Source organism: Diaphorina citri, unplaced genomic scaffold, assembly GCF_000475195.1.
Source record: "Diaphorina citri unplaced genomic scaffold, Diaci psyllid genome assembly version 1.1 scaffold1624, whole genome shotgun sequence".
In the NCBI taxonomy this organism is placed as follows: Eukaryota; Metazoa; Arthropoda; class Insecta; order Hemiptera; family Psyllidae; genus Diaphorina; species Diaphorina citri.
The window spans coordinates 36,345-63,546 of NW_007379050.1; the positions used below are offsets into that span (position 1 = coordinate 36,345).

Genomic DNA, 27,202 nt, shown 5'->3' on the forward strand with positions numbered 1-27,202 from the left:
TCTGCAAGGGTTCAACAGTTCAAGCCATAATGTCTCCTTTTATTACTCATCAACTCATCATTGACAAAGAATTTTTCCAATACAATATCCCTAACACACTTGTGTATGTACATAATTATCTGCCAACTGATTTGCAATAGTTACTCCATACCAGCCATCAAGAAGTACTACTTGTAGTAACTAACAGAATAGAGCGAATACCACCTCAGATGGTTCCAATACATGAGAGACTATCAGCTGGGTGGTCCTCATAGCGACTGGAGGTAGGTCCCGATAATAATCCAATAGTTTCCAGTTCAATTCCCCCACTGTTGAAAATAATTAGTCTCATGACTAGGATCGTACTACAAGATGATGGAAGGAACATTTCAAATTTGTGCTCCATACTTAAATTTTAATTGTTTCACGGAATAAACGAGCCAGCCTACTTGGCTTGGAAGCTGTCACGCCTGCCTCATGCTAGGTCGCGGTTTCGATTCTGGCGTACTTTAAACAGATAAGGTTCGTTCTCGTAACGGCTGGCTTTCTCCTATCCTGTCCTCGTTCTCTGTTCGATTTCAGGACGATAAGACCTCCATTGTTACCGATCCCTCGATTTAAATCATTTCTTTTTTTTAAAATATTTTTTGGGAAATTTCATCAAAATCGGCCACTGATCCATTGTTCTCGTTGCATTGCATGCTTTGTAACTCACAAACGATCAGCAGTGTTCTGCTCAAATCACACATAATGTTAATACTACAATCTTAAATATTTTTTGGGAAATTTCATCAAAATCGGCCACTGATCGATTGTTCTCGTTGCATTGCATGCTTTGTAACTCACAAACGATCAGCAGTGTTCTGCTCAAATCACACATAATGTTAATACTACAATCTAATTAAAAACACACTTCAATAGGGCTTTCAGCAAGATTTCAATCAAACGAGATTGCAATGACATTTGGGTGGGAGAATGGGTGGCCCTATGCATGTGTGGCACATTTGAATTTCGGAGGTGAAATGCTCTCAAACTTGGCAAAGATTCCCTCGGATTGAAAATTGTGAAAGGGGTGTGTGCTGTGGTGAGAGCGGCGGTGGTAATTTCAGAACGTTAAAACTGTGGAGGAGACAAGGTGGAGAGGAAAGAAGCTCAAAGGCAAGCAGAGACACAGTGGAGGCATTGGATGTGGAAAATGGAGGTGACGGCGGAAAGGGAAGTGAAAGCTCCTCCATTGTTTTACGTAAATTACACGTTCCACAATCCTCTTGCCGGGGAAAGTTTGAGAGCTGTGTCGAGGAGGTATTTTGATATGATTTAGGCTTAGGAACCTTTCTGAGACTTTTTACTTTCTATTGGTCGTCTTGGTATTGGCCTTGAAATCTGGAATGAAAATTCTGTCATAAGAAGACAGTGAAGTAGTCCCGGTTTGTTCAATCCCAGTACCCTTCCTGGGGTAATTTTTGTGTGGTCTCAGTAAAATAATGGACTGTTTTATTTTCATGGCATTTTCACTTGCGGTAATTGTGTCACATCCACCAAATTCTTTGAGTTTTTGTTACTCCTTCACCTTCGAGTGAACTTTAAAGTTTTGACAATGTGTTGCCCCTACCTCAAACTTTCACACCCCTTTTTCCACCGCTTTCAGATAATGTCAGTCATCAATTAAAAACGCATGATCCATCATTTTATCCTTGTGTTATACCACATGCTGAAATGTTAGGTAGGTATGTACCTACTTTCTACCTACCTCTAGTAATAAAACACAAACCCATATTCAATGTAAGTAGGTATGACGTATGATTTTACTTATCATACTGGAAAATATAAGGAAAGCCCACCCAATCTGAAACAAAAGATCCATTGTTTTGTATTGAATTTTACCTTCTTTCTAGTTTCTAGGTGGATTTTACGTTACTGCTAAGATTTTCAATGACGGGGTTATGCCCTCCATTGTGACAAGCTACCAACTCGAGGTTCAAGATTAGCTTTAAACCTCATTATGACTGTAGACCCGAAGGTAAAATCTTTTACGCAAACGTAAATAGAAACGGGAACACGATTTTTATAAGAGCCGTTTAAATATTTCAAGTATGCAATGTGCTGTGTATTATTGTTTGTGTACTACAGTTTTTTTCATACCCTGACTTTCGATTACCTCTGTTGCACTTTGAACGACCAATTAGTTTTGAGAGCGAAATCGGTAGGAAAATTCTGAATTCTCATTGGCCAATTTTTTGCTGTTTTCCTGTGACCTCCAAACGACCTTGATATCCGGTTAGAAGTGATTGGTCGATTCGTAATTCGTATCGAGTTTTCTCTCGTTCTTATCTCCAAATCCAAATCGAACCAAAGTCACTTTACGTTCAAATTTCGTCGGCTCAGCTCCTGTCTTTTTCCATCAAAAGGTAATTATTTCCTCTCTTATTTTATTATCCTTCGTGTTTAATTTAATATAGAAGATCCTTTTTTTGAATCCTCCTGATTTTCATTGCTCTGCATTTCTGCAAAGTAAAATATTTGTATCTTTGCCTGTGAGTTGCATGCGGCTTCCTCTTGCTAGGTTAGAATACAAAATTGCCAAATTTAAAACTTTTTCATGAATCTTTCAAAAGCTTTCTTAAATTTATTTTTTTTTTTTTTTTTCACATTTTCTCACACAAAATAATGAGCTCTGATCTTGAAATTTGTCGCGACGACCTATGAACTCAAAGCGAGAAAGTTTCAGGTAACACTTCAGTCGATCATTTAAGACCGGTTTTAGCGTTATCTATGTTAAGCTACGCCGAGCAAGGCCAATAAATGGATGGGTGACTTAAAGTTAATTGACTAATTGTGGGATTTTTTTTTTCTCATTTTCTCACACAAATGAGCTCTGATCTTGAAATTTGTCGCGACGACCTATGAACTCAAAGCGAGAAAGTTTTAGATAACACTTCAGTCGATCATTTAAGACCGGTTTTAGCGTCACCTATGTTAAGCTACGCCGAGAAAGGCCAATAAATGGATGGGTGACTTAAACATTATATTGGGAATAAAGGGAGTCTTGATTTTAAATCATTACATGAAAGTAAAATTAAAAAATCAAATCAAGAATGATCATAAACTGGATATTAAACAAATTAGGTAGGTACAAAGGTATTCTTTAACCATGATCGAATAAACTACGGGCTAAAAAATTCCCGGAGGGACGGGTCCAGCTTGTTGGGAATCGAACCCGCGCGGAACTCTGAAATGTGATCCCGTGACTTAGGTTTGAACTCCTTCGTGGAATATGTGCTAAACTCATCTCTGCTCTCTGCTCTGTTTATTTTTGTTTAGGCTCTCCCCGAGGCCCAGATGAAAGCTTTCAAAAAGCAAATAAAAAATCAATGTGTTCAGAAAACCAAGATAGATCCGGGTAAGTCTATTTTATAACATTTTTCAATTTATTGTTTAAATTTAGGCCCAACAGCCAAAATAAATCCCAATACCTAATGCCTACGATACAAAAATTTTCTCCCAAAGAAAGGTACAAAACTAAAGAGGTAAAGAAAAATGTACAAATTTCGTTTTAGCAATTATGTAGGTACCTACTTATTATTTTTTTGGATCAATTGAAACAGTTTCTAGCAGGAAGAGGCAGACATGGGATTCGTGGGCCCATAGAATGAAACATTCTTCAATCAGTCCCAGGAACACGCGCCATTGAAGTTTGTCGCTAGACTTTTGTTACACCTTGTATCAACCTGCTTACTTAACGTATTATAAAATTCAATAAATAAATAATACATAATAATAAATTTGATCTTATTACCTGCTTAACCATAATTTAAATTTGACCGAAGCGATGGAGTTTTTGGTGCGAGATGAAATCAAATTGACGAGTTTCAAATTTTTGATCTTCCTAGTCCTGTTTTTGTCGGTGAACAATATTCTCCAGACGGTAAGCATCAGATAAAGAAACCAGATGAATCAGATGATAGCTCTCATCTGATAAGTACCTACACATGGGTTAAGATCGGTGCAACGGTTGGCGGCATTTTACCGCTTTTTGGTTTTCGGTGTAATTTAACAATATGTCGGGAACGGTATGACCTGCTCAAACAGGACCATAGAATCCCTTTACCAACAGTGGGCTACTACTATTACTGCGGTCAAATTCTCTAACAATATTGATGATAAAATTCCTTACTTCGCCTGGGATGGAACTCACGCTTTCCTGATCATCAGCCGAGCATCTTGACCACTACAACACCGAGGCAGCTATCAATCAGTTTATGCTTTATCCTAATAGGTACATAGACTACATAGGTAGGGAGTAGGTATACCTATAGGTAGCTAGGTACTATCAGTCTATTTTCGAGTTTATCAAATTGAGCATTTCTCGATTGTTTCTCCTCGAGTAATGTCAGTTATCAATATTCTTTGAACCTGCTTACTTAACGTATTATAAAATTCAATAAATAAAATACATAATAATAAATTTGATCTTATTACCTGCTTAACTATAATTTAAATTTGACCGAAGCGATGGAGTTTTTGGTGCGAGATGAAATCAAATCGACAAGTTTCAAATTTTTGATCTTCCTAGTCCTGTTTTTGTCGGTGAACAATATTCTCCAGACGGTAAGTATCAGATAAAGAAATCAGATGAATCAGATGATAGCTCTCATCTGATAAGTACACATGATTATGTACTTATTAGGTAGTTTTGGTAGCTTAAAAAATACATAGGTAAACAATTAAATAACAATATAATTATTCTTCATCATCCCTGTAAGTACTTCTGTACTTTTAGGGACCATAACTCATAACCTCTTCTTCTTCTTCTTCTTACTTCTTAATAATAACTAGTGGACTGATTCTATTTATTTAGCCACCTCCGTGCCAGAGTGGTTAGGAGCACTGAGTCACTGACTCTCAACCCGGAGGTGCTGGGTTCGAATCCCCGCGGAATACTTCTCAGTAAACTTTTCCATTCCCGAATTGGCATGAATGGCAAAGCATGTGTCTTACGATTACCTCTGTTGCACTTTGAACGACCAATTAGTTTTGAGAGCGAAATCGGTAGGAAAATTCTGAATTCTCATTGGCCAATTTTTTGCTGTTTTCCTGTGACCTCCAAACGACCTTGGTATCCGGTTAGAAGCTGATTGGTCGATTCGTGATTCGTATCGAGTTCTCTCTCGTTCTTATCTCCAAAGTCAGTAAAGTCACTTTACGTTCAAATTTCGTCGGCTCAGCTCCTGTCTTTTTCCGTCAAAAGGTAATTATTTCCACTCTTATTTTATTATCCTGGGAGGTGGGTAGCTTGTCGAATGGAGTGCAAAACCCTGTCATTAAAAACCTTAGGTCTTGAAGTCAAGTTAAATAAACCCCTTGGAAAAAAAACCCGTGAATGTCATTCTCTTTGTTCCGTCACGTTTCAGATGTTGAAAATAAAATTCTCCTCCTAGATGGATTAAAAATGGAGTTTGCAATACGACCTGCTGTTTTTAGTGTAAAGTGCCTCAAAGAAAATAATAAATAAAAATACCTTGTTGGCTTTTTCTGTTTGTTAATTTTCCACTTGTTTTTCTCTAATTCATTTATTTCGCCTGGTAAACAGGAGGGCGTGGGTTCAATCCCAGCCGAGGTATGGAATTTTATCCTCAATATAATTTGAGAATTTGACCACAATAATAGTAGTAGCCTACTGCTGGAGTAAAGGGACTTATCAGTCCTATGCGAGCAGTATAAATAAGCACTATTATTATTATTTGCCTCGATTTCTGTTCATTATTTTTCCACTGAGTTTTCTCCAATTTATTTGTTTGCCTCTTGATCGATAGGCTCACTTGGCTGGAGGTGCCAAGAAGGTGATCATCTCTGCCCCCAGTGCCGACGCCCCGATGTTTGTGTGCGGTGTCAACTTGGATGTTACTCATCAAAAAGCGAGCATTTCTCATTTTTACTGTCTGTGAAAGGCAAATACCTACATGATTTGCACAGATTACTGTTACACTTATTGAACCTGATATTAATTTAAATTTAAACTTCCCATTTACAACATGCTTGTCAAGACCAATTTAGAGCAATTTGTGTGTAGGTGTGTCAGTGAATTGCACCATGTTGTATTTAATATAGAAGATCCTGTTTTGAATCCTCCTGATTTTCATTGCTCTGCATCTCTCCAAAGTAAAATATTTGTATCTTTGCCTGAGTTGCATGCGGCTTCCTCTTGCTAGGTTAGAATACAAAATTGCCAAATTTAAAACTTTTTCATGAATCTTTCAAAAGCTTTCTTAAATTTATGTAGACAAATTCTTTCACCTTTTCTCCTGGAAAAGGGATCTTTCTTCTCTAGGTATTAAATTCAGAGTTTTGGAGAAGTGTTTTGTGGAAAGTTATAACATGACCTTAAATGACCTTTGCCCTTGATGTGTCAAGATTAACATTGAAAGGTGGTTGTGTTTTTATTTATTTACTCTTCAAAAAGCGAGCATTTCTCATTTACTGTCTGTGAAAGGCAAATACATGATATGCACAGATTACTGTTACACTTATGGAACCTGATATTAATTTAAACTTCCCATTTACATCATGCTTGTCAAGACCAATTTAGAGCAATTTGTGTGTAGGTGTGTCAGTGAATTGCACCATGTTGTTTTCAGTCAACAGAATTTTGCTGCATTCCGTTATTTTAGAGTGATAATCTGTGAATGGGTTAGGATAGGTTTTGCCCAGGGCCACATATGAACAATTCTAGATTAAGTTAAAATGAATGCATTGCTATTAACTGTAATCTTAAAGCATGCACTTAGACTCAATGTTTGATTTCATTTTGTATTTGACTTTATTTTGATTTCTCAATTTTTCAGTTAATAATCTCAACTCTCAACCATGTCTAAGATTGGTATCAACGGTTTCGGACGTATTGGACGTCTTGTACTCAGAGCTGCTATTATCAAAAAGCGAGCATTTCTCATTTTTACTGTCTGTGAAAGGCAAATACATGATTTGCACAGATTATTTTCTGTTACACTTATGGAACCTGATATTAATTTAAACTTCCCATTTACAACATGCTTGTCAAGACCAATTTAGAGCAATTTGTGTGTAGGTGTGTCAGTGAATTGCACCATGTTGTTTTCAGTCAACAGAATTTTGCTGCATTCCGTTATTTTAGAGTGATAATCTGTGAATGGGTTAGGATAGGTTATGCCCAGGGCCACATATGAACAATTCTAGATTAAGTTAAAATGAATGCATTGCTATTAACTGTAATCTTAAAGCATGCACTTAGACACAATGTTTGATTTCATTTTGTATTTGACTTTATTTTGGGCAAGTTTTTTTACTCATTTTATCCAATCGGTTGGAACCGTTTGGTCCAATTATGCCATTTGAATACTCATTGTTTTCATGAGTGACGTCATTCATTTCACCGTATGAGTTTGAATACTCATTGTATCTTCCAGCCGGTTATAACCATTCAGCTCACCAGATCAACCTTCAAATTTCGCAATTGATACGGTTTGTTTACATTTTTTTTTTTTTGTTTATTTTTTCAGAAATTTGAATGGAAGGAAGTCTTTTAAAAACTTGTCTTTTTACTTTTTTTCATTCTTTTCAGATTTTTTTTATACCCCTAACATATGATCAACCGCAACAGTTTTAATACTCATTGCGAGGTTAATTGTTTAATGAATGACGTCATCACCGCGACCACCGCGAACCCTAACCAATTTGACTATGCAATGAGTATTCAAACTTGCCCTTTGATTTCTCAATTTTCCAGTTAATAATCTCAACTCTCAACCATGTCTAAGATTGGTATCAACGGTTTCGGACGTATTGGACGTCTTGTACTCAGAGCTGCTATTGAATGCATTGCTATTAACTGTAATCTTAAAGCATGCCCTTAGACACAATGTTTGATTTCATTTTGTATTTGACTTTATTTTGATTTCCTAATTTTTCAGTTAATAATCTCAACTCTCAACCATGTCTAAGATTGGTATCAATGGTTTCGGACGTATTGGACGTCTTGTACTCAGAGCTGCTATTGCCAAGGGAGCCCAGGTAAGGAAGAAATGGTTTATCAATTTGAAAGAAAGAAAAAAATACTAGACTGATGTACTTGAGCAGCCAGCTACTTTCAAGAGCTACAAGTATGTATGTGTGCAAGTTTCAGATAGATGAGAAGGCAATTTGAAATTTGAGTTAATGTTTTGGTGATAGTCATAAATGAAATTTAAATTCTCAAGTTGCTACTTGATGAGAATTGAACTTTTCCTCCTCCTTTGAAGATTAATCAACAGCTCAGCTAATTACCATAGTTTATTATTACCTATCTTGTCTACACCATTGTTATACATCTGGCAGCTTTTCAAAAATTCCTTTGTGTTGTAAATATAGGACACATAAAATGTTTGTCTGAGCATATCTAGAAATCTTTTTATTTTTCTCTTCTTCAGAAAGAGAAAGCTCATTTTTTTCCCCTAGTAATTTTTTTATTGACTTATTCTTGAAATGCTGTGTGTAGAAAGTACCTATAAAACACCCTGTTTCCAGTTTCCTTTATCAACAGTTTTGTGACTGGTATAATTAGTTTGAGAAATGATTGTGTTGAATACTTGACAGCTGTCTGACAAACACACTGACACACATTATTGATTATAAGAGGTACCTGCCTACATTATATTATCTTATCTCAAGAGAAAAAGAGTTAACCTCAGATGTCAAATTGAATAGGAGGCAAAAACTTTCGAGTTCAATGCCTCTTTATATTACAAGGGGGTATAGATAGATTGGTAAATCAATCATGTCACGTGTAGTGAGTCCATTCAATCAAGTGCACCAGATACCAGATCCAATTCAATTAAGTTAGTAATAGTTTGTTGACTCTGGCCAAGGTCATCCATGATAACTTCGAGATTGTTGAAGGTCTGATGACCACTGTCCACGCCACTACCGCCACACAGAAGACCGTCGATGGACCTTCTGGCAAGGTGAGAAGATGGTGAACTTGTAGCATTTTATTACACAATAACAACATGGGAACCCGGTCTTTCCACCTGGGGATTGATAGATTGTCGTTACGTCACACTTAAGCCCGTGTCTGCAGTCTTCAAACTTGGTCCTTTGAAAAATCGTTGAGTGTGTGTGCGCGATATTTGCTCAAATATGGCGCGTGCGCACACAAGGTCTGTCGAAAGACTAGTCTAGGAGACATGTGTACCGTACTTAAGTGTGACATTATTTTAGACACAAAATATGGGCTTGAAGTTCAATGAAATCGAATTTAAACATGATGAAAATTTATGAAAAAGCCAGAACTATGTAGATTAGAGGATAGCGTGTCTGTCTTGTTGACGGTAGGTCGAGGGTTCGATTCCAGCCCCGAACGAACGAGCCAACGAGCGAGCATAGAGCGCGATATTTATTCACTGAACTATTTTCAGTATTTTATTATTACTGATGATTCTTATTATTTTACGTTTATTCGAACCTACTGAAATGAAGTTCTACATTACATTACCTTGAAATGGGGGACTTTTCTAACGAAATTCCTGTGTGCGTAGTCCAGTGTGTAGGACTATTGCACAAAAGAAGGAAAAAAATCAAGTTCTAACTGACACCCTATATTTTCAGCTGTGGAGAGATGGAAGAGGTGCCGCTCAGAACATCATCCCTGCCGCCACTGGTGCCGCCAAGGCTGTCGGCAAGGTCATCCCCGCTCTCAATGGTAAACTGACTGGTATGGCTTTCCGTGTACCTGTCGCAAATGTGTCCGTCGTGGATCTGACTGTCAGGTAAGACTGGTCATCATTAGCTTAACTCCATACACAAAAAGCCTAATCTAAGGCTTAGGTGTATGGGCTAAACAGTCCTAAAAGATGAGTTAATCTATGAATCTACGAAGACTGGTGGATTTTCCTTTGAAAGGCAAATTAGGACTTTAAGAGTGATATTGATATCATATTCGGACATTTTACATTGTTGACAAAATTTCATACCTCGGCTGAGAGTGAACCAACGCCCTCCTGATTACCAGACGAGCACTATGTCCTATATATGTTTGGGATAGGAAAAAAGGGGTTTTTCTTCTACGATATTGTGCCAAGTATCAGTGCGACCCGTACCACTCACAGAGTCCCCTTAGTAATAGTTATGCCAAGATGCTTATTTACCAATAAATATGTACCTTCATTATGTTATGCTTGGGAAATCCCTTACAGTTATGGTCGCTAGGAACTGATAATGAAGAAAAGATTATTCCGTGCCATCCATTTCTAATTCTATTCTATGATTCATGATAATTTGTGCTTATCAGTAGTTGTGGATATGTCAAGACTGGCAAAACACGGCTGTAACAGTTATGGTCGCTAGGAACTGATAATGAAGAAAAGATTATTCCGTGTCATCCATTTCTAATTCTATTCTATGATTCATGATAATTTGTGCTTATCAGTAGTTGTGGATATGTCAAGACTGGCAAAACACGGCTGTATGAGTGAAAAGTTCCGTGCTTACTGGAACCTGGCGCACTGCCGTGTGCTCAGATAGGAGATTCATTTACACCGGTCGGAAAAAGAAATAGTTTTAAAAGTGCGTCCTCGGACATGAGGAGGTGGTTTTGGGGGAATGTGACTAGGAGACTGACCACTCTAAAGCTGTGTCCACTCATGGTCCCATCGCCATCGCGTCGGTCGATGGACGAGATCTCAAGAATCTTCGGGAGGCATTCTAGAAGTACTTACTGGCCCGCCAGTTCTTCCCCTAGACCTAAACCTTAGGCATCAATCTCGCCCAGATACTTCCCCTCAAAAGTGTATTATTTTTTCCCCAGTGAGCTTTGTGTTCTGTAGATTTTGCAATAGATAGTAGATAGGAAATTCAACGGAGTGAGCTTTGTGCTGATTTTGCAATAGGAAATTCTTAGCATGGCAGTCACGTGGGAGCTTGGTTTTCACATTGCGTTCTTTTCCAAGAACAATATAACACAATGTAGGTAAACACCTGACTATGGGATTTACATATTTATGAACTTGTGCTGTACTTTACAGGGTGTCTAGATAATGAGTGCTCACGCATCCGAATTTCAAATTTTATCAATCACGCACAACGCAACGTTCCAATGCACTATGTATGTATGTGCCTGGCCAAAATAGAAAGCTCTTTACTTTGCCTTTAACCCGGCCACTCACTATTAGGTAGACCTGACAGGTACGCTCACAACCCACATTAAGTACCTACCTACCTACTTATTTTCTCGTACATACCTATGGTACCTAGAGTGGAACCTTGATACAGTGGACTTGAAACGAAGAACTCGATATTACAAAAGTTCACAGCGATATTTGAAAGAGAAGAATGAAAAACAATAATCGAATGGGGTCAACTTTCATTGGGTGCAATAGTCCTACATACTGGAATCCATGAAGTCTGGACTCCACAGGAATTTGATAAGAAAAGACCTCCAAAATGTAATGAAATGTACCTATAACTTGTTGTATTTATCTCCCTATTTGATTTCAGAGGATTTGGAAATTTGCAAGAAGTACGAAGTCCCCGATTCAGAATCTGGCAAGGTACGTACCTATCTTTTTTGGATGTGTTCTATCCCCTCATACCATCTAACTATATACCAACCTACCTATAAATTACCTACCCACTTATACCTACCCATCTCGTCAGGGCCGTATCCAGGATTTTGTCAAGGGCGGCCCGAGAGTTCAAACAGTGATATACCGGGGATGGATGCTCCAAATTTTCAGAGTCTGACCTATAGTAAAGGAGAAAAAGAAATCTCGAGTTGAAGGAGCTTGGCCCAAATATCTATTGCCCTGCATCACGTAACCAACCTACGTCCCTAGAGACACCATTATCAGATTGAGTGGCAAGATTTAGTTGACTATATTTTCCTAGCTGTTTTTGGTAATTAATAAAAATTAAAGTCACAAAAGCCAGCCTAGTTAGCTTAGTTGGTAGTGCGTCTGCCTTGTAAGCGCTAGGCCGCGGGTTCGATTCCCGCCCGGGGCGGATTTTATCCTGATGGGATAATGTTCGTTCTCGGAACGGCTGGCTCATAGCAGTTACAGTTCCCTCTGTCAAATCTCTTAAAAAAAAAAGGTCACAAAAATCTTTGTGTAGAAAAAAGAGACAACTGAATTTTGGGTTACCACTAACTGCGTTTTACCTGTAACGAATTACATATAATTATCTTTGTTTAATTTTCCAGTGCTTCCTGAGATGCGCTCTTCAAAAACTGGGCATGGTAAGTTTCCGAAACATCCAATAACTCCAAATAAGTATTTAATTATGTACCTACCTAAGTACCTATTATTTATTGAAATTCCATCAATGGAAAGGAAGTTATTGCCTAAGACAAACACTGCCAAACTGCCATCTAACCTAGGTTAGGTATTGAATGAACTCTCCTCTCCATTTCAGATGAACCCTGCTGGTGACATAGACAAGGAAGCTTCCATCCAAACTATGATCAAAAGCTGGTCTCGGTTTTATTTATTGAAATTCTATCAATGGAAAGGAAGTTATTGCCTAAGACAAACACTGCCAAACTGCCATCTAACCTAGGTTGGGTATTGAATTAACTCTCCTCTCCATTTCAGATGAACCCTGCTGGTGACATAGACAAGGAAGCTTCCATCCAAACTATGATCAAAAGCTGGTCTCGGTTCAGTAGTGAGCTGAATACTGAACTATTCACTGAATGTTATAACCAAGGTAACCAATGCTTTATAGGAATTATAGGTCAAATTATAGTTATGTAGGCTACATAAATATGTACATAGAATAGTAAATTATACACAACATCTGGAAATGAGTACATAGCCAACACAAGAGTATACCTACCAGCTACCAGCCTACTACTATAACTTTTGAGAGCACCTATAGCCAGCCTCGCTAGCTTAGATTCGAGTTTAACGCGTCTGCCTTGTAAGAGAGGTTTGACAGAGGGAACTGTAACTGCTATGGTCTTATCGTCCCGAAATCGAAGAGAGAAGGAAGACAGGATAGGAAAAAGCCAGCCGTTCCGAGAACGAACATTATCCCATCATAAAATACGCCCCGGGCGGGAATCGAACCCGCGGCCTAGCGCTTACAAGGCAGACGCACTACCAACTAAGCTAACTAGGCTGACTGGGGGACCTTAAACAGCCTGAAATTTCCCTTGCTACAGAAATGGTTTCAGGCCCCCTTGATGAACCTAGGCCTGATGACCCCATCTTGGTATTTGGCTATTACTAAACAGTCTTATCTACAGTGTTATTATTATGTTTTGCTATCTCCAGGAGAGAAACTTTCCTACCTACAGATATACAGAGAGAAAACTTTAGTGCCATCAGGATAAAATCCGCCCCGGGTGGGAATCGAACCCGCGGCCTAGCGCTTACAAGGCAGACGCACTACCAACTAAAGCATCATCTTGGTATTTGGCTATTAGTAAAGAGTCTTATCTACAGTGTTATTATTATGTTTTGCTATCTCCAGGAGAGAAACTTTCCTACCTACAGATATACAGAGAGAAAACTTTAGTGCAATCAAAATAATTACAATAATAAAAACTCCCTCCCCCTCCCTCGTCCGATCAGATATGGGGAGGGGAGTGCTGTGGAATGTTTTAACCCCCCCACTCTATGTAAAAAATCCTTCTTCCTCTCCTCTGTCTCATCCTTTTTCATTCTCCTCCTCCTCTTTCTCCTCCTCATCCTTTTTTCTCGTCCTTGTCGTATTTCACCTCCGTGTCTGAAATGTCTGAATATGAAAATATTGAAAATTATGCACGCTCTCCCACGCGAAAGAAAATGTTTCTCTTGTCTATCAGACATACCCTCACTGTCCCTACCTCAAACTTTCACACCCCTTTCCACCGCTTTCAGATAATGTCAGTCATCAATTAAAAACGCCTGATCCATCATTTTATCCTTGTGTTATACCACATGCTGAAATGTTGTCAAACGCCTTGAACTTTGTGTAATATTGCAACCGTGGAGAAATCCACACATGGACATCGTGTAATGCTCTGTAATAAAAAAAAAAAGCACGAGATTAATGTAGGGCTGGAGCTGGGTTGTTTGGGGTTTACCGAGAAAGCCTCTTTTTCTAGTGCAGATGCATATTAATGATGGTTCCAGTTGAAAATGATCGAGGTATGAAGTTGGGAAAAAAAGAGGAAATATTTTGAAGAAAAGTAATGCCTTTTCGTACGTGTACATGTACCTGTACATCACTGTACATTGTCTATTCGTATTAGCGTAAAAGGTTAATATGATTTTTGATCCAATTTCTTCAAATTTCTGTAAGGGTTCAACAGTTCAAGCCATAATGTCTCCTTTTATTACTCATCAACTCATCATTGACAAAGAATTTTTCCAATACAATATCCCTAACACACTTGTGTATGTACATAATTATCTGCCAACTGATTTGCAATAGTTACTCCATATCAGCCATCAAGAAGAAATGGAACAGCAAGGATTGCATGAGGAAGCCCCCCCTCTTTGAATAAGGAGGGATGACATGAAATATTAACGAACTGGGGAAACTGTGGAGGAGACAAAGGTGGAGAGGAAAGAAGCTCAAAGGCAAGCAGAGACACAGCGGAGGCATTGGATGTGGAAAATGGAGGTGATGTAAAAAAAATCTTGATAAAAATGGGGAAAAACCTTCTCAGATTAAGGATAGATTTGATTTTAGTCCTGCGAGGGGCGAAATGGGTTGATGTTCTGAGATGAGAGTGTAGGAGTAAGCTTCCAAATGGATTGTTTTTGAGTCTGAGCTAAGGTGAGTATTTTGGTTTTTCCCAAGGTTTTTGCAATGACAAAGTACAGTTTCCAATATTCACGAAGACAAGAATCAAACTAGTGTGTTGTGAAGGGTGTACAGTGTAAGCCGTTTTGTCCCAACTCCGACGATACCAGAAAAAATCTGAGGAAGGCAGATATTTCCCTGTACTTTACTTTTTTTATGGGAGCAGATGTACCTATTTATTAATACACATTTTTTTTCGTCTTCCTCTTTTTTTATTTTTTAAGAGAGAGAAAAAAATGCTGTTTTTTACGAAGTTTCATGCTCTACCTCGTACTTTTGAGAGCCTACATATTTATGTTTTATCTAGTCGTACAATACTTACATTTTTATGATTATTTCAACTAACTGCTCTTTCATTCTCCGTTCCTCCTTTTCAAATACATTTTCCGGATGAATTTTCCCCGACTTTCCTCGTCTCGAGATAGCATAGGCAGAAAGTTCTGACTTTTGTTCCGGTTCAATAGTGCTGTTGTTTTGTATGTATAGCATATAGAACTTTTGCGTCTATTTAGGTGCTGGTTTCACATTAGAGTGATAAAAAAATGAGGATATACGAAATACAAATCTTCTATGACCTCTAGAAGTACAGTCGTACCTGTCTAAGTGGGACTCGTCTAAGTGGGAAACCTGGATAACGTGTAAAAAAATCTTGATAAAAATGGAGAAAAACCTTCTCAGATTAAGGATAGATTTGATTTTAGTCCTGCGAGGGGCGAAATGGGTTGATGTTCTGAGACGAGAGTGTAGGAGTAAGCTTCCAAATGGATTGATTTTGAGTTTGAGCTAAGGTGAGTATTTTGGTTTTTCCCAAGGTTTTTGCAATGACAAAGTACAGTTTCCAATGTTCACGAAGACAAGAATCAAACTAATGTGTTGTGAAGGGTGTACAGTGTAAGCCGTTTTGTCCCAACTCCGACAATACCAGAAAAAATCTGAGGAAGGCAGATATTTCCCTGTACTTTACTTTTTTTATGGGAGCAGATGTACCTATTTATTAATACACATTTTTTTTTTCGTCTTCCTCTTTTTTTATTTTTTAAGAGAGAAAAAAATGCTGTTTTTTACGAAGTTTCATGCTCTACCTCGTACTTTCGAGAGCCTACATATTTATGTTTTATCTAGTCGTACAATACTTACATTTTTATGATTATTTCAACTAACTGCTCTTTCATTCTCCGTTCCTCCTTTTCAAATACATTTTCCGGATGAATTTTCCCCGACTTTCCTCGTCTCGAGATAGCATAGGCAGAAAGTTCATGACTTTTGTTCCGGTTCAATAGTGCTGTTGTTTTGTATGTATAGCATATAGAACTTTTGCGTTTATTTAGGTGCTGGTTTCACATTAGAGTGATAAAAAAATGAGGATATATATACGAAATACAAATCTTCTATGACCTCTAGAAGTACAGTCGTACCTGTCTAAGTGGGACTCGTCTAAGTGGGAAACCTGGATAACTGGGAAAAAAATTGTGACCCCTTCATTTTTTACTAAAAAACCTGTTTAACTGGGAAAATCGAGCCTCTATAAGTGGGAATGACTTTTTCTAGATACTCGGTCCGGAGCCTCTGTAAGTGGGAAAGGTTGCCACTTTCTTACCTGTCTTTCCCTCCCTCCTACCTCATCCGTAATAATGATGTCACAATTATGAGTGAGAAGTGACACGCGAAATGGTTCGTCCTCCCAGTAATGGGACCCCCAACCCCAATTTAGTGATGGAACTGTGGGACACCCAACACCCAACCCCAACTTGGTAATGGAACACCCAAACTCGACTCCGAGGCCAAATATGTGTAGCACTAACACCAACCTCCTTTAACCTTCTTTTGAGATCCGTTCCTGATGCAAAAGATGGAGTTGTGCTGAATGATCTTTTTTAGTGTTACATTGTACCTAGGGTCCTAGCTCCTAGGATACCTACCACCAGGGTAAGCCGATGTTATAATTTAGATACTACAAGGGTCCCCAAATTAGGTACCCTCTGCATACTTTTTTTCCAATTTCAACCATTTCCTCAGAAGTCAACTCTGATTTCACAAGTAACTAAATGATGATTTCACGATTTTAGGAAATCACATCTTTTCTGCGATGCCATTCGTTTCCGACTTTTCCGAGTGATGGCGAACCGGGAAGTCATAAAGGAACGGTTAGTCAAGCTTCACAATTAACGTGTCACTTTCATTTCAAATCAAAATCTGACAAGTTAAACTACCCACCCGCCACCCACCCGCTCTTTTAACATTGAGTTCCATCACAAAAGACGCCTAGCTCCCCTCCAATCCATCAGTTCCGGCCAAACCCTCTCTTGAACAGTAATCATTCCAAACGAATAATAATTATGGAGATATACATACAAATAATGAACATCTCACAAGGAGCAATGACATCCCCTATCAGGATTCATAAGGGAAACGACTACCAAGGGAAAGTTAGACGGAGAATTAATAAAAAATACGGGAGTCCAACTCAGGAGTTAATGTTTTGGTGATAGTCATAAATGAAATTTAAATTCTCAAGTTGCTACTTGATAAGAATTGAACTTTTCCTCTTCCTTTGAAAATTAATCAACAGCTCAGCTAATTATCATAGTTTATTATTACCTATCTTGTCCACACCATTGTTTACTATACATCTGGCAGCTTTTCAAAAATTCCTTTGTGTTGTAAATATAGGACACATAAATTGTTTGTCTGAGCATATCTAGAAATCTATTTATTTTTCTTTTCTTCAGAAAGAGAAAGCTCATTTTTTCCCCCTAGTAATTTTTTTATTGACTTTCTTGAAATACAGTTTGACCTTCAACTTGGGGCCCATTTATACACTTCTCTGCTGTGTATAGAAAGTATGAAACACCCTGTTTCCAGTTTCCTTTATCAACAGTTTTGTGACTAGTATAATCAGTTTGAGAAATGATTGTGTTGAATACTTGACAGCTGTCTGACAAACACACTGACACACATTATTGATTATAAGTAGGTACCTACCTACATTATCTTATCTCAAGAGAAAAAGAGTTAACCTCAGATGTCAAATTGAATAGGAATTATATTTTAAAGGCAAAAACTTTTGAGTTCAATGCCTCTTTATGTTACAAGGGGGTATAGATAAGATTGGTAAATCAATCATGTCACGTGTAGTGAGTCCATTCAATCAAGTGCACCGTGCACCAGATACCAGATCTAATTCAATTAAGTTATTAATAGTTTGTTGACATTGAACAGGTAATTTTCCTATGGAACTTGTTACTTGACACCTCAGACTTGTTAAATCTGATTACATGATTAGATAGTAGATACCTATTCCTTTTGTAGGTACCTACATATTACATAAGTACAGACATTATTGTCATTATTTCAGGTATAATATTTGTTGAGACCATCATTCTAATCAACAAATAGGTTTTACTTACCTACAATCAATTTACTTCAATTTAAAATTGAGATATTCTTTAATCAGAAATTTATTCTATTCTGAAAATAGACCCACAATACAAGTTATACAAGGCCCCCCTAACAGGGTTGTTTGATTAATCCCAAACCTTAAATTCCAAAGTCTTTAATGAAATATGTTGAGAAGGTGAGAGACTGTATATTTGAAGGAACAAAGGAGAGTAGGGATATATTTCTTTCCACAAAGATGACCTTTATACTAACTTACTGGCAGCACTCTGATATTGATTGTCTGAGAAAAATGTTCAGCTGCTAGGTGTTAATTATGATTTTATTGTGTCTGATCATATCGATTGAACTTTGTAGACTTCCCTTATCAGCCTTATCTGGTTAATTAGAACCAAGTGTAAGTACATGGTATGAACTTGTTAATTGACACCTCAGACTTGTTAAATCTGATTACATGATTAGATACCTATTCCTTTTGTAGGTACCTACATATTACATAAGTACAGACATTATTCTCATTATTTGGGGTATAATATTTGTTGAGACCATCATTCTAATCAACAAATAGGTTTTACTTACCTACAATCAATTTACTTCAATTTAAAATTGAGATATTCTTTAATCAGAAATTTATTCTATTCTGAAAACAGACCCACAATACAAGTTATACAAGGCCCCCCTAACAGGGTTGTTTGGTTTATCCCAAACCTTAAATTCCAAAGTCTTTAATAAAATAATGTTGAGAAGGTGAGAGACTGTATATTTGAAGGAACAAAGGAGAGTAGGGATATATTTCTTTCCACAAAGATGACCTTTATACTCACTTACTGGCAGCACTCTGATATTGATTGTCTGAGAAAAATGTTCAGCTGCTAGGTGTTAATTATAATTTTATTGTGTCTGATCATATCGATTGAACTTTGTAGACTTCCCTTATCAGCCTTATCTGGTTAATTAGAACCAAGTGTAAATACATGGTAACATGTACATTTTTAAACATTCACAAAAGTAATATTATACCTGTACGTATTGAATACAAAGTACATTCTTGGTCAAAGGCTTAACCTACTTTGTTGATTAACTGAAGTAATCTACTCTGATGGTGTAGTAGTTAAGTACATGGTAACATGTACATTGTACATTTAACATTCACAAAAGTAATATTATACTTGTACATATTGAATACAAAGTACATTCTTGGTCAAAGGCTTAACCTACTTTGTTGATTAACTGAAGTAATCTACTCTGATGGTGTAGTAGTTAAGATGCTTGTCTGATGAACTGAAGGACACAGATTCAATCTCAGCCAAAGCATGGACATTCTCTTTTATTTCAATTTGACAATGACAATAATAGGGCTCTAAATCTGGGTAGGTGGTAGAGTATCAGGTGTTAACGTTCCTTATTGGCTACCTCCCACTCAGCCTCATCTAGTTTTTACCTTCCACTCTGATGTCCACTATTATTAAAGGCTCTACTAGTCTACTCAATGTGAGGCAAAAAGATAAGCCCAGAGGCATGGCCTTTCTCTCTTGAAGAATACCATCAATTTTATGTGTATGACTTATGTTGTGTTCAAATATTTTATTCCTAATAATATTGATCAGTGTAGGCTTAAAACATACAGTTACTTTACCTATGAACGAAATACCCTAGACCAATGTCCACTATTATTAAATGCTCTACTCAATGTGAGGCAAAAAGATAAGCCCAGAGGCATGGCCATTCTCTCTTGAAGAATACCATCAATTTTATGTGTATGACTTATGTCGTGTTCAAATATTTTATTCCTAATAATATTGATCAGTGTAGGCTTAAAACATACAGTTACTTTACCTATGAACGAAATACCTAGACCTTGGCTTAACATTAAATATGCATTGTCATGGATTTCTCTGTTATTTCCATTGGTTCATTTAACATGGGAAACATCCTATTGTTTTCAGCTATTGATTCCATGTTTTAAGGACATTCACTTGTCTAAATAGGTTTTTTTCGAATAAGGCGCTTTAACATACTAATTAATGTCGTTCGCCCCGTATTAGGTATTTTATTAGCTGAAAATCGCGTAACTTTCTCCAAAACGTACGTTTTAATGAGACAACAAAAGGTCAAAAGAATTGGGTGTGTTGGACACATGTAGGTGCGTGGAATTGTAGGTAGGTATTTCAAGCAGGTACTGTTTTTCCCCCAGTAATTTTATTACCCGAATAAGGCGCTTTAACATACTAATTAATGTCGCTCGCCCCGTATTAGGTATTTTATTAGCTGAAAATCGCGTAACTTTCTCCATAACGTACGTTTTAATGAGACAACAAAAGGTCAAAAGAATTGGGTGTGTTGGACACATGTAGGTAGGTATCTCAAGCAGGTACTGTTTTCCCCCCAGTAATTTTATTACCTGTGAAATAATTATTATATTTTAGGGTTATCAAGTCATTAGGACAAATTCAGCATGAAACCAGTTTTTCCACAATGAAAACGGGAATGTTTTATTCCAATTTTTCAATGTGTGCTATTAGGTTTGTTCTTTGTTGTGAAATTTGGAGCAGTTGCTTAAACACATTCACCAGTACCTACCTTTGACATTGTAGACTTTGCAAGAGGCCCAGATATTGTTTCTACTTATTGAATGATGAAGCCCTTCTAACACCTTGAGATAGGTGTAGTGTTGGGTACCTACCTCACAGACATCGAAAGTAAGAAGTAAAGACCTCGAAGGAACAGTCAACCATTGTAGTCCTAGGTTTGGATACGGCTTGGCGAGCGAAACATGCGCAAAGTCTTCAACGTTTCTCTTCTCTGCTTTTCAGGTTGTCGCCATCAACGACCCCTTCATCGGTGTTGACTACATGGTTTACCTGTTCAAATACGACTCCACTCATGGCAAGTTCAACGGTGAAGTCAAGGCTGACGGAAACTTCCTGGTTGTGAACGGAAACAAGAGACCTTGAGATAGGTGTAGTGTTTGGTACCTACCTTACAGACATCGAAAGTAAGAATTAAAGACCTCGAAGGAACAGCCAACCATTGTAGTCCTAGGTCTTTATACGGCTTGGCGAGCGAAACATGCGTAAAGTCTTCAACGTTTCTTTCTCTTCTCTGCTTTTCAGGTTGTCGCCATCAACGACCCCTTCATCGGTGTTGACTACATGGTCTACCTGTTCAAATACGACTCCACTCATGGCAAGTTCAACGGTGAAGTCAAGGCTGACGGAAACTTCCTGGTTGTGAACGGAAACAAGACTTGAGGCTTGTGAAAATGACTGGAAATTTCGCTAAATCTCCTCCGGCAAGGTTTTCTTCCGACGAAGACGATCGTCTAATTGATTTTGTTATGCAACATAAAATTTTATATGATTTGAAAGATCTCTTCTTCCTGGTCATCGTCCATGATTTCTTGTAGTAAAATCGCCATCAACTTTCTTTTCCTGCAAATGGCCTCCGGTTGTGAACGGAAACAAGATTGCTGTCCACTCCGAGCGAGACCCCAAGGACATCCCATGGGCTAAGTCCGGAGCTGAGTACGTTGTGGAATCCACCGGTGTGTTTACCACCATTGAGAAGGCATCGGTAAGTATTGAGCAACGTTTTTTCAACTCCATGCACAAAAGGCCCACTCTGAGGCTTAGGTGTAGGCGCAACTGCCCCAAAGGATGGGATAAACTTATACGAATCTACGAATTAAGGAATGGTCTGCGTGGTTGGTATGGAGATGGGTGACCAATTGACTATCTTGGCAATCGCGTGCTTGTCTTTTCCCGGTCCCACTCAGGCCGAGTGTAAGTAAGGTTTGGGGGAGGTGGGTAGCTTGTCGAATGGAGTGCAAAACCCCGTCATTAAAAACCTTAGGATATAGTTTTAAAGTCAAGTTAAATAAACCCCTTGGAAAAAAACCCCCGTGAATGTCATTCTCTTTGTTCCATGACGTTTCAAATGTTGAGGAATTCTCCTCCTAGATGGATTAAAAATGGAGTTTGCAATACGACCTGCTGTTTTTAGTGTAAAGTGCCTCAAAGAAAATAATAAATAAGATGCTTTTTATTCAACTCCATACACAAAAGGCGTAGGTGTAGGCGCAACTGCCCCAAAGGATGGGATAAGCTCATACGAATCTACGAATTAAGGAATGGTCTGCGTGGTTGGTATCGAGATGTGTGACCAATTGACTATCTTGGCAATCGCGTGCTTGTCTTTTCCCGGCTCCACTCAGGCCGAGTGTAAGTAAGGTTTGGGGGAGGTGGGTAGCTTGTCGAATGGAGTGCAAAACCCCGTCATTAAAAACCTTAGGATATAGTTTTAAAGTCAAGTTAAATAAACCCCTTGGAAAAAAACCCCCGTGAATGTCATTCTCTTTGTTCCATGACGTTTCAAATGAAATGAAATTCTCCCCCTAGATGGATTAAAAATGGAGTTTGCAATACGACCTGCTGTTTTTAGTGTAAAGTGCCTCAAAGAACATAATAAATAAAAATACCTTGTTGGCGTTTTCTGCTTGTTAATTTTCCACTTGTTTTTCTCTAATTCATTTATTTGCCTCGATTTCTGTTCATTATTTTTCCACTGAGTTTTCTCCAATTTATTTGTTTGCCTCTTGATGGATAGGCTCACTTGGCTGGAGGTGCCAAGGTTTTCTGTTTGTTAATTTTCCACTTGTTTTTCTCTAATTCATTTATTTTCCTCGATTTCTGTTCATTATTTTTCCACTGAGTTTTCTCCAATTTATTTGCCTCTTGATCGACAGGCTCACTTGGCTGGAGGTGCCAAGAAGGTGATCATCTCTGCCCCCAGTGCCGACGCCCCCATGTTTGTGTGCGGTGTCAACTTGGACGCCTACGACCCCTCTTTCAAGGTCATCTCTAATGCTTCCTGCACCACCAACTGCCTCGCCCCCCTGGCCAAGGTCATCCATGATAACTTCGAGATTGTCGAAGGTCTGATGACCACTGTCCACGCCACTACCGCCACCCAGAAGACCGTCGATGGACCTTCTGGCAAGGTGAGGTTAATGATTATTTTGCAGCATTTGAGGACATGAATAGAGCTCGGGAAACTGTTTTTCCGACCTGGACATTCGATAGATTGTTATGCCACACTTAAGCCTGTACAAACTTGGTCTTTTGTCAGATCGTTGCATTTGCGCGCGGTATTTGCGCAAATATGACGTCTTTCGAACTGCATTTTGCACAAACTGTGAAAAGCCAGCTTAGGTGTCAGGTAAACCTGATCAGGTCTACCTGATGCCTGATGAGCACACACTATCAGTTAGACCTGATCACGCGTATCTGTCAAGTCTACCTGATAGTGAGTGGCTGGACTTAGTTAGCTTAAAGGGTTGCGCGTCGATTCCAGCCCTGAACAAAAAAGCAAGCGCGATTAATTACTGAACTGTTTCTAGTATTTTATTATTACTTTACATTTATTTGAACCTACTGAAATTAAGTTCTAACTCACGCCCTGTACTTTCAGCTGTGGAGAGATGGAAGAGGTGCCGCTCAGAACATCATCCCCGCCGCCACTGGTGCTGCCAAGGCTGTCGGCAAGGTCATCCCCGCTCTCAATGGTAAACTGACTGGTATGGCTTTCCGTGTACCTGTCGCCAATGTGTCCGTCGTGGATCTGACTGTCAGGTAAGACTGGTCATCATTAGCTTAACTCCATACACAAAAAGCCTAATCTAAGGCTTAGGTGTAGGGGCTATGAATCTACGAAGACTGGTGGATTTTCCTTTGAAAGGCAAATTAGGACTTTAAGAGTGATATTGATATCATATTCGGACATTTTATCAATTTGTACGCAAGCTCACAGGTACCGGCCTAACTCTTTGGCGACTGGTCGAACTGGAATCAGAGAGACTTAAAGGTAGGCGGCACTACCCTTCAAGCTAACGAGGCTAGCTTGAGACTTTCTCCTTGTTTGTTTCCCCCTTTTTTTTTTTTTGCTGGTATATATTTATGGTTGACTTAATAAGTTGATTTCTAATATTTTCTATTCCCCTCTCTGCAGACTGGGCAAGGACGCTACCTACGATGAGATCAAGGCCAAGGTAAAGGCTGCAGCTGAAGGACCTCTGGCTGGTATCCTGGGATACACTGAGGATGAGGTGGTATCCTCTGACTTCATTGGAGACACTCACTCCTCCATCTTTGACGCTCAGGCTGGCATCCCCCTCAACGGAAAGTTCGTCAAGCTCATCTCCTGGTACGTCTTGCGTATTCTGTTATGCGAAAGAGACTCGAAAATCGACATTTCGGGGAATGATGACTGTATGAATAAGTTCAAATCGCTTGGTATTTCATCACGAAAAAAATAAGGATTTTTTTTTAATACAATTACTTTTTAGGATTAGGAAAAAAAAAATAGGATACAATATTTTAATGCAAGTCTAAGAATGATCATTTGGCTCTGACCAGCATAGTGTGAACAACCTGTAAGATTCATTCAGTTTAAACAAAGAATTTGTTCGGCGCGAACGACCTACTGTCTGTAGTGTGTTAAAGCGCCTAAAGGGGGGGGGGTAAATACCAGAGTTCAGAGAAGGGAAAAAGGCCGTATGTAATCGGTCTTACACTTAATGGCGCTCTATTTGTGTTTTCCTTCAGGTATGACAACGAGTACGGATACTCCAACAGAGTTGTTGATCTGATCAAGTACATCCAGACCAAGGATTAAGCACAGCACGGAACTCAAGTTTCCTCATTTGAAAGCTACGTATATAACTACTATTTATATCTGTCGTGAAGACCCTTACTATCCTATCCCTATCTCAAGATATTTGACTGATGAAGCACAAAGTGGGAGGGTGGCGAAGAAAAAACCTCCTCCCGTGAAAAGAGTCCCCGAAAAATTCCATAAACCCGGCCTCAATCTGGACAATAATTCACGAAGCTTTCATCTTTCCAATTCGTTTTTATGCATCAGAAATTTATTCTATTCTGAAAATAGACCCACAATACAAGTAATACAAGGCCCCCTTAACAGGGTTGTTTGATTAATCCCAAACCTTAAATTCCAAAGTCTTTAATAAAATAATGTTGAGAAGGTGAGAGACTGTATTTTTGAAGGAACAAAGGAGAGTAGGGATGTATTTCTTTCCACAAAGATGACCTTTATAATCACTTACTGGCAGCACTCTGATATTGATTGTCTGAGAAAAATGTTCAGCTGCTAGGTGTTAATGTGTTAATTATGATTTTATTGTGTCTGATCATATCGATTGAACTTTGTACACTTCCCTTATCAGCCTTATCTGGTTAATTAGGACCAAGTGTAAGTACATGGTAACATGTACATTTAACATTCACAAAAGTAATAATATACTTGTACGTATTGAATACAAAGTACATTCTTGGTCAAAGGCCTAGCCTACTTTGTTGATTAACTGAAGTAATCTACTCTGATGGTGTAGTAGTTAAGATGCTTGTCTGATAAACTGAAGGACACAGATTCAATCTCAGCCAAAGCATGGACATTCTCTTTTATTTAAATTTGACAATGACAATAATAGGGCTCTAAATCTGGGTAGGTGGTAGAGTATCAGGTGTTAACGTTCCTTATTGGCTACCTCCAATGCAAAGCTTCGGATTTTTAGGTCTATGGAATAGCTTTAACATTTTGGCGAGCAGTGAAGCTTTTCTTCTTATTCTGCTCTGAGTAACACAGTGATGGAAAGCGGTTGGTTTAGAAGAAAAAGGAAAGCTCGCCTATAAATTGTCTGTTTCTTGAAGCTTCGGATTTTTAGGTTTATGGAATAGCTTTAACATTTTGTCGAGCAGTGAAGCTTTCCTTCTTATTCTGCTCTGAGTAACACAGTGATGGAAAGCGGTTGGTTTAGAAGAAAAAGGAAAGCTCGCCTATAAATTGTCTGTTTCTTTCTGTGAATATTGAATTCGGCGTCCCAAGAGTCAAGTGTACCTTAAAGCAATAAAAAGTACCCTTACGTCTTCTTGTCTAAAAAGTGGCGTGCTTAAGTAATGTTCTAGATGATGGAAAGCGGTTTGTTTAGAAGAAAAAGGAAAGCTCGCCTATAAATTGTCTGTTTCTTTCTGTGAATATTGAATTCGGGGCGAGGGAAGAGGACCTTGTTCCCACGGTTTGGTGTCCCAAGAGTCAAGTGTACCTTAAAGCAATAAAAAGTACCCTTACGTCTTCTTGTCTAAAAAGTGGCGTGCTTAAGTAATGTTCTAGTGTTCAACTAAACCCAAACCGAAAACTTTATTCCCGCATATTACAGGAAGATCAAACCAAGCTCTAGTTCTTCCACATCTGTTTTTATTACGTTCTCTTTTTGAGCTCGCGCGCCCCCCTTTCTGTGAATATTAATTCGGGGCGAGGGAAGAGGACCTTGTTCCCACGGTTTGGTGTCCCAAGAGTCAAGTGTACCCTAAAGCAATATAAAGTACCCTTTCATCTTTTTGTCTAAAATGCGTCGTCCATAAGTAATGTTCTAGTGTTCAACTAAACCCAAACCGAAAACTCCATTCCCACATATTACAGGAAGATCAAACCAAGCTCTAGTTCTTCCACATCTGTTTTTATTACGTTCTCTTTTTGAGCTCGCGCGCCCCTCTATCCCTATCTCAAGATATTTGACTGATGAAGCACAAAGTGGGAGGGTGGCGAAGAAAAACCTCCTCCCCTGAAAAGAGTCCCTGAAAAAATTCCATAAACCCGGCCTCAATCTGGACAATAATTCACGAAGCTTTCATCTTTCCAATTCGTTTTTATGCACGTGAGGAATGTTACCACTGCTGTATGTATTCATACATGTACCTATCATACATGATGGATAATTGGTGATAAATGGTTGGGAATTTCTAAACACTCAAACACTATCTTCCAACTAGTTTAATGACTACTTGGACAGGTACTACCTACTTTCTGACATTGTATTGTGCTGTAACTTGCAATATGAAGGTAGGTCCAAACTAGTCGATCATTGGAATCCATATGAGGTAGGCAAGGGGAAAAGATTCTAGTGGAATGAAAAAAAGTGGTCGTGTCTCAGGCGATATCGATCGACCCA

General features: G+C 38.5%; 1 protein-coding gene and 3 long non-coding RNA genes across 8 annotated transcripts; all 4 read left to right on the top strand.

Moving 5' to 3' along the window:
• The first annotated feature begins 2,220 nt into the window (after window positions 1-2,220).
• LOC113470486 lies at window positions 2,221-6,920 on the top strand. The gene is made up of 2 exons (XR_003393525.1): window positions 2,221-2,387; window positions 6,822-6,920. It is a non-coding gene; the product is annotated as an uncharacterized LOC113470486 (long non-coding RNA).
• A 949-nt stretch (window positions 6,921-7,869) lies between these two features.
• On the top strand, window positions 7,870-25,018 carry LOC103516640 (glyceraldehyde-3-phosphate dehydrogenase 2). 3 transcript variants are annotated; one of them, XM_017447140.2, is made up of 7 exons: window positions 7,870-8,025; window positions 20,991-21,103; window positions 21,624-21,750; window positions 22,922-23,176; window positions 23,647-23,807; window positions 24,184-24,378; window positions 24,780-25,018. In XM_017447140.2, the coding sequence occupies exons 1-7, from the start codon at window positions 7,948-7,950 to the stop codon at window positions 24,847-24,849; spliced, it is 999 nt and encodes a 332-aa protein (XP_017302629.1). In that variant the 5' UTR covers window positions 7,870-7,947; the 3' UTR covers window positions 24,850-25,018. The 3 variants fall into 3 exon arrangements, with proteins under 3 accessions (XP_017302629.1, XP_017302630.1, XP_017302631.1); XM_017447141.2 differs by lacking the exon at window positions 20,991-21,103 and adding an exon at window positions 21,291-21,423 and having other exon boundaries at window positions 7,902-8,025; window positions 21,644-21,750; XM_017447142.2 differs by lacking the exon at window positions 20,991-21,103 and adding an exon at window positions 21,291-21,403 and having other exon boundaries at window positions 7,903-8,025.
• On the top strand, window positions 11,481-12,461 carry LOC108253341. Its single transcript, XR_001809724.2, has 3 exons — window positions 11,481-11,537; window positions 12,188-12,223; window positions 12,400-12,461. It is a non-coding gene; the product is annotated as an uncharacterized LOC108253341 (long non-coding RNA).
• A 723-nt stretch (window positions 25,019-25,741) lies between the features above and the next one.
• LOC108253342 lies at window positions 25,742-26,441 on the top strand. 3 transcript variants are annotated; one of them, XR_003393527.1, is made up of 3 exons: window positions 25,746-25,768; window positions 25,919-25,988; window positions 26,160-26,441. It is a non-coding gene; the product is annotated as an uncharacterized LOC108253342 (long non-coding RNA). The 3 variants fall into 3 exon arrangements; XR_001809725.2 differs by lacking the exon at window positions 25,919-25,988 and having other exon boundaries at window positions 25,742-25,838; XR_003393526.1 differs by lacking the exon at window positions 25,746-25,768 and having other exon boundaries at window positions 25,903-25,988.
• The last annotated feature ends 761 nt before the right edge of the window (window positions 26,442-27,202 follow it).

Excerpts from the sequence above, each read along its gene's own strand:
- LOC103516640 (XM_017447140.2), top strand. The coding sequence starts at position 7,948 with ATGTCTAAGATTGGTATCAATGGTTTCGGACGTATTGGACGTCTTGTA. Across the intron at positions 8,026-20,990 it reads CTATTGCCAAGGGAGCCCAG|GTTGTCGCCATCAACGACCC; the intron begins GTAAGGAAGAAA and ends TCTGCTTTTCAG. Across the intron at positions 21,104-21,623 it reads AAGGCTGACGGAAACTTCCT|GGTTGTGAACGGAAACAAGA; the intron begins GGTTGTGAACGG and ends CAAATGGCCTCC.